A 6,763-nucleotide genomic window follows, 5' to 3' on the forward strand; every position below is an offset into this window, starting at 1 on the left:
ATTGTGATTGTATTCTCATTGTTTATATTTTCTTTGCCAATAGACAAAGACAAAGAAACACAAGAAAAAACTACCTAAATCAACTTCAAATGGAGAGAGACTACAATGGCACAAAAGGATGAAATTCCACTTTCATAGTCTTCCCCCAAGCTGAAGAGGTAATGTAAATAATGAATATCTTTTTGTAAGGTCTAAATAATTATCTGTGGTCTAACTCTAAATAATTATAATTAGTCTAATTAAATGTCTTCTTATAGCATGCATCAAAGACCATCAGCTTGAACTACCCACTTCCATAGATCACAACAGTAGCACAAAAGATGAAGCGCCCTATTGTTAGGCCTCTAACTCAACCTATATTTGTTCAAACTACTGTGATGCATCAAGTTCCTCATACCACGGGGTCAACTTTCAAGTGCCCTGCTTCGCCCAACATACAAATTCCTACCAACCCAGCTTTTAACGCTTCTACTGCATCTGCAGTGCCTAAATCCAATGGACAAAGTGGAGTTACAGCTGAGACAATCGCAGCAACAAGTTATGGGACTGCAACAAGGCTTTTCAAGTTCAACCCCGCTCCAGCCTTTAGGTCTCCAAGAAAGATTTAGATGCTCCATTCCAGTTGTACTAACAACTACTGTAAACTGTCTTTTTTAAACTGTAGGTTGACTTTTAAGAGAAACTTGACTTTAATTGACCATATTATGATACGTGTTTAGGAGGTTGTTTTATTTCCTTATCACATTATGATACATTGCTTGGTATTGGTAGTTATATAATCTTGCCCTTTTCTGTTAGTAAATAGCTATATGTTGCCCACTTTTGTTGAAATATATGCACATAATGTGCTTACTTTGTGTCTAAACTCATGTGATATATTACGATGGCTTATATGCTCATATATGTTTTGATTTGTTTTATTATGCATTATATTATTCCAACAGCATTCACCATGGATACTTTTTTAATTAACAATTATATTTCATGAAGCCAAGTGTTTCCAACATAAACAAAACCAAGACAATCCAAACAAAGCTATTACATTTCATACCCTAACCAAAAACCATTCTAAAATAAACTAAATTGAACAACATTCTATAATTTTATCAACAACCCATCCTAACAACCACATCATAACCAGAGCTAACCAGATTGTTTGAAAAAATTTGCAAATACAACTCCAGTAGCAATAGCTACAACCATAAATGCAAAACTAAAACTCCTTAAATAATTAACATTTCTAAATTTCTTCATTTGAAACTTTAAGCCAATAACTTTGTTCTCTAGCTCATTGAGTTTCTCATCAACCATATCAGGTGGACTAAGGAATTGATTTTGCTTTTCACTGAAACCACAAAAATTGATAGCCTTTGAGGGATCCTCTTCAAACAATGCAATATAATCATCCAACCATACAAAATATTTGCAATGAGGAGCTGTATTTTGCAGAGTATATACAACACATGTGAAGATATGTTAAGGGAGATGAGGCATGAAATAACGAAATTTGCAATACCTTGAAGTATGGGCATCTATAGAAAAGCCTATTATGGTTCAACTTTGTTGACGACATAAATAGAATTGCGTGAATTCCTCAGTTGTATTCAAGGGCAACAAAACTCTTCTTCTTCTTTGCTCCAGCATTGCCAACAAGACTACAGAAAAACTCCTACCATCATCATTAGCTCCTTCTCTTCCACTCCGGAGCTCTCTGCTACTACTCATGGCGTTTTAGGGTTTTAGAATTATTACAAAGAGAGAGACGACAACACTGATCTACGAAAGATCTTTTGAGGGTGCAAAACAACATCGTTTTTGCTTATGTGGATTAGCACATATAGACCCATCTCCTTTGAATGCACCATGTTGGCAACTAACATCCACATCACCATCTTAATCCCCCAACTCATCAGCTTAACATGCCACCGTGTTAGACTCTCACAGAAAAAGTGACAGAAGGTCCACATTGAAAGACAAAGTACATGGACAAGAACCAGAGTGGAGCATTTTTTTTGCTAGGAGTCACATTGTCATTTGTAAAAATGGACAGGACGGGTTGATAGTTTACTCAAAAAACTTCAAGGAGGATCATGTATGTATTTGTGAATATATTATAATTACAAATCTAATTTCTATCTTCTTATAAATAAAAAGACATTAGAATATTAAATCGAAATAGCTAGTTGGATGGAACATGCAACATCTGATTAATTAATCTATTGTAAATTATAATGAGGAGTTTTATATGCTTCCTTAATCTTAACGAGGTTAATTGTTTTTATAGGAAAAAGTTATAAATTAAGATGGTTCAATAAGCTAGATCCAAGAATCAACAGAAGGCTATTCACAAAAAAGGAAGAAGATTGGTTACTAGCGGACGCACTACATTTATGATAATAAATGAGTCCTCATAGCGAGACTGTTCTCAGAAAGAACAAATAGCGCCATCAAGAATTTCTGGCATATCATAATGGCATGAAAGCAAAGAGAGCATCTAAGTTTTGTGGCAAAAGAACCTTCAAATACATGATTTTCAATAACAACGACAAGGTCACATGAAGGTGATGGTAAAGAGGAGGTGATAATGGTGGTTGCAGCAGTAGTAATAGCTGCTACAGAAGTTAAGGGATGAGAGTTGGATAAGGAAAAAATTTGAGTAGTGATGGTACAAGGTTAGGGTTTGGAATTAGAGGTGAGGTAGGTTTATTATAAGGGATAGTTTAGAAATTTTGAATAATTTTTTAAGGTTTGAGTAATTTTGTCTATCGAAATTCATATTTCATAGGTACAAAGTTAGTTACGATTTTTCGTAGGTAGACTTGTCAATATACTGAATATTTATGAGTAAAAATGATAGTTTATCACTTAAAGAAATAAAAAACCAATAATTAAGTTCAATTTTTTAATTTTGATATGATTATTACTAATTGTTGCTTTTCCTATATGTATAATGCAATACTATTGTGTGTTCAATAGTATATGATATCAATAAAAGTATATGTAAATTTTGATTTTTCTAATCTCTTCTTCCCATCTGTTATCTAGTTTGCCCAATGTCCATGGAAGACTAATTAAATAGTTCCATCCATTAACTAGGCCAATATCATTTGAACAATCCTTATTCTCTAAATATATATGATGCATGCTAACGAGCTATAGCTCAAATGGCATAGTCTCCCTATACTCACCTAAAAAGTTGCGGGTTCGAGTCTCTCTATTTTTGGTAAAGTATATGATGCACTACAAGACTGATAGTTGCTACAAGGTTATGTAAAGTATAAACTACATACAGCGGAAGAGCTTTATTTTATTTCACGAGCAACAGCATAAAAATACACATATTATAGAGTCTAGAGGTCTGAAATGAAGCTAACCCCGGTCTCAGCCAACCAAAGATCACCATGCATGAGCTGCGCAACTGTGAACTTGCTAGCTTCTGCGGCACTCGTGATAACATGGTGTACTGTATCCCTTATACATCGGAAAAAACCGGCTTATACCTCGGTCATATCAAAATCAAACTATTCAACGTAACAAAATTCTATCCCACTATACCTCTCCCCCAAATATCTCGCACTGGCGTCGGCCACGAAGATCTCGGTACTAACCGAAGAATAATTCAACCTCACACGAACTATAAATCAAGTTGAGGGCCGACGATACAGGGCAGATCATAAAACATAAACTCACTTACTATATACGCATTTTTTAAGTAATTTTTCACTGACTTAAGCGTCGGAGTCCTTTTTTGCAGGTACCATGCTCGGGTTCAAGTTCGCAAGGGTGCTACGCTTTCGAGCCGGGACGTTGTAGTGACGGAAAGAGCAGAACCGAGCTATACCTCGAAAAAGCGTATCCTTGCCAGAACATTTGGTGCCTACCGTGGGGCCATCGCCTTGCTTCCAGTTTTGATCTAACACTACTATAATCGACTTGTGCTTTCTTTTCTTTTCAGAAGGCGAAACATGACGGATCATTCCATGACTCCTCAGGCCAACCCAACCAATGTTGAACTCTTGGCTGCTAACGCCACTCTATAGGCGGAAAACCAACAAATGTCCAAACTATTAGCAACAATTTAGAACAATGGCGAAGAAAAGAACGACAAGAAGGCCAATTCGCAGAAGACAGGGGAAACACCTCCCAAAACAGAAAGACGACGGACTAGCCCATTCGCAGAAGAAATAATAAATTTTAAAATGCCTAAAAATTTTTCACTTCCAATGACTTTAACGCTGTACAAGGGGATCGGAGACCCTAAAGTTCATGTCACAAAATTTGAATCCATGATGTTTCTTAATAGTGACTCCAATCCCATCTTGTGCCGATCTTTTCCAACCTTTCTAGATGGAGCTGCTTTATTGTGGTTCTCTAACTTATCTACAAGTTCAATATCAAGCTTCGATGAATTTGCAAAGTTGTTCATAAACCACTCAGTAGCATCCAAAATCTATGTGCGAGATTCAGACTATCTTAGTACAATCAAACAAGGACAACATAAGAGCTTGAAGGATTACATGGTGCGCTTCACAAAAGCGGCCATGGAAATCCCAGACCTTCATCCAGAAGTACAACTGCACGCGATAAAAAGTGGCATTCGACCTGGGAATTTTAGGAAGCAATAGCAGTTGCAAAGCCAAAGACATTGGAGGAATTTAGAGACAAGGTAACCGAGAACATTGAAATTGAAGAATTATGTGAAACTTGGAGAAACGAAAGACCCTTATCTCGAAAGGAAGAGGAAAAACCTCCCAGATCTCACAACAAGGACCCCAAAAAACCTTTCGAATTAACACCAAAGTTCGACTCATACACCAAATTCAATACCAAAAGAGAAGACATCATCAAGAAAATATTGCACAATAAACTAATAAAACCACCGAGCAAAGAAGGCACATATCAGGACCAAAAGTATGTAGACAGAAGCAAGCATTGTGCATTTCACCAGAAGTACGGCCATATCACTGATGAATGCGTAGTAACCAAAGACTTGTTGGAAAGATTAGCAAGACAAGGCCTACTGGATAAATATGTCACTTACAGGAGCCAGAAGGAATCAAGAGATACTGACAAACTGAGCTATAGCTCCGACCACAAAGAAAAAGGAACCTGGTATGGACCAGTCAAAACTCCTACATCTAAAGGAGTGATAAACTTCATTTCAGGTGGCTTTGCAAGAGGAGGAGCAACCAGTACAGCTAGGAAGAGAAGTTACAGAGCCATGATGATAATGGAAGGGTCTTAGCAAAGGACCCAAACTTTGGCTCCAACAACCAAAATCACTTTTGGCGCATCTGACTTTAAGTCGCAATGTCCAAACTTGGACGATCCGGTAGTAATCTCAATACACATGGGAAAACTAACAGTAGAAAAGGTTCTACTCGACCCGGCGAGTAGTGCCGACGTCTTATTCTACTCCACCTTCAAGAGGATGCAACTCAATGACAAAGCACTACAACCATCACCCGGGGAATTGGTAGGATTCTCCGGAGAAAGAGTCCTTGTATCAGGTTATGTATGGCTGAGAACATCACTAGGGGAGTCTCCGAACTCAAAAACCCTAGATATTTAATTTTTAGTAGTCGACTGTGCAAGTCCCTATAATGTTATTTTGGGGCGTCCGTCTCTTAACTCCTTTGGAGTCATCATCTCTACAGTTCACCTTTGTGTTAAGTTTCCTGTGCATGATAACATAATAACAACAGTCCATGCAGACCACAAGGAGGCTAGACAATGCTACAATGTGGGTTTGAAAGTCAACCCAAAGGAGATTATCACAAGAGTCCATTCTGTTTACAACTCGAAAAGCATTCCAACCTTGGCCGAGCTAGATCCAAGGAACAGCAACAGTCATCCTGCCCCAACGGATGACCTAGAGATGGTACAACTTAGGAAAACAGACCAGTTTACTAACATCAGTTCTGTTTTCTCTGCAAGAACAAAACAAAAGCTGATTGACACATTAAATTCCAACTTCAACCTGTTCGCATGGATACCTGCTGACATGCCAGGGATCGATCCGAACTTTATATGCCACAAGCTAGCAGTCAACCATAACGCCTGACCTATAAGACAAAAGAAACAAAATATGGGCACAGAAAGAAGAAATGCAGCAACTACAGAAACACAAAAATTACTTGATGCAGGTTTCATCTGAGAAATTCGTTTTTCATCATGGTTAGTGAACGTGGTAATGGTTAAGAAGAGCTCGGGAAAATGACGCATGTGTGTGAACTTTACAGATCTGAACAAAGCTTGCCCGAAGCAACATTGATAGACTGGTGGACGACACCTCAGGAATTTTTATATTTTATACCTCGGTCATATCAAAATCAGACTATTCAACAAAACAAAACTCTATCCCACTAAACCTCTCCCCCAAATATCTCACATTGGCGTCGGCACGAAGATCTCGGTACCAACCAAAAAACAATTCAACCTCACACGAACTATAAATCAAGTTGAGGGCCGACGATATAAGGACAGATCATAAAACATCAACTCACTGACTATATACTCATTTTTTAAGTAATTCTTCACTGACTTAAGCGTCGGAATCTTTTTTGCAGGTACTATGCTTGGGTTCAAGTTCGCAAGGGGGCTACGCTTCCGAGCTAAGATGTTGTAGTGACAGAAAGAGCATAACCCAGCTATACCTCAGAAAAGAGTATCCTTGCCAGAACACATGGTAACCGGTCCAATGGACCCTTTTGCTGGTACCAGCACCCGGCCCATTGTTCATGTACTCTCCGTAATACAGTGT

The 6,763-nt window shown here is 38.0% G+C and overlaps 1 protein-coding gene across 1 annotated transcript; it reads right to left on the reverse strand.

The window, feature by feature from the left end:
* On the reverse strand, positions 3,245-6,763 carry LOC110271946 (probable pectinesterase/pectinesterase inhibitor 32; the record flags this gene model as incomplete). Its single annotated transcript, XM_021123661.1, has 3 exons — positions 3,245-3,444; positions 5,975-5,980; positions 6,684-6,763. Coding segments are annotated over 3 exons (180 nt in total), but the record flags the coding sequence as incomplete, so codon positions are not given.

Source organism: Arachis ipaensis, chromosome B05, assembly GCF_000816755.2.
Source record: "Arachis ipaensis cultivar K30076 chromosome B05, Araip1.1, whole genome shotgun sequence".
In the NCBI taxonomy this organism is placed as follows: domain Eukaryota; kingdom Viridiplantae; phylum Streptophyta; class Magnoliopsida; order Fabales; family Fabaceae; genus Arachis; species Arachis ipaensis.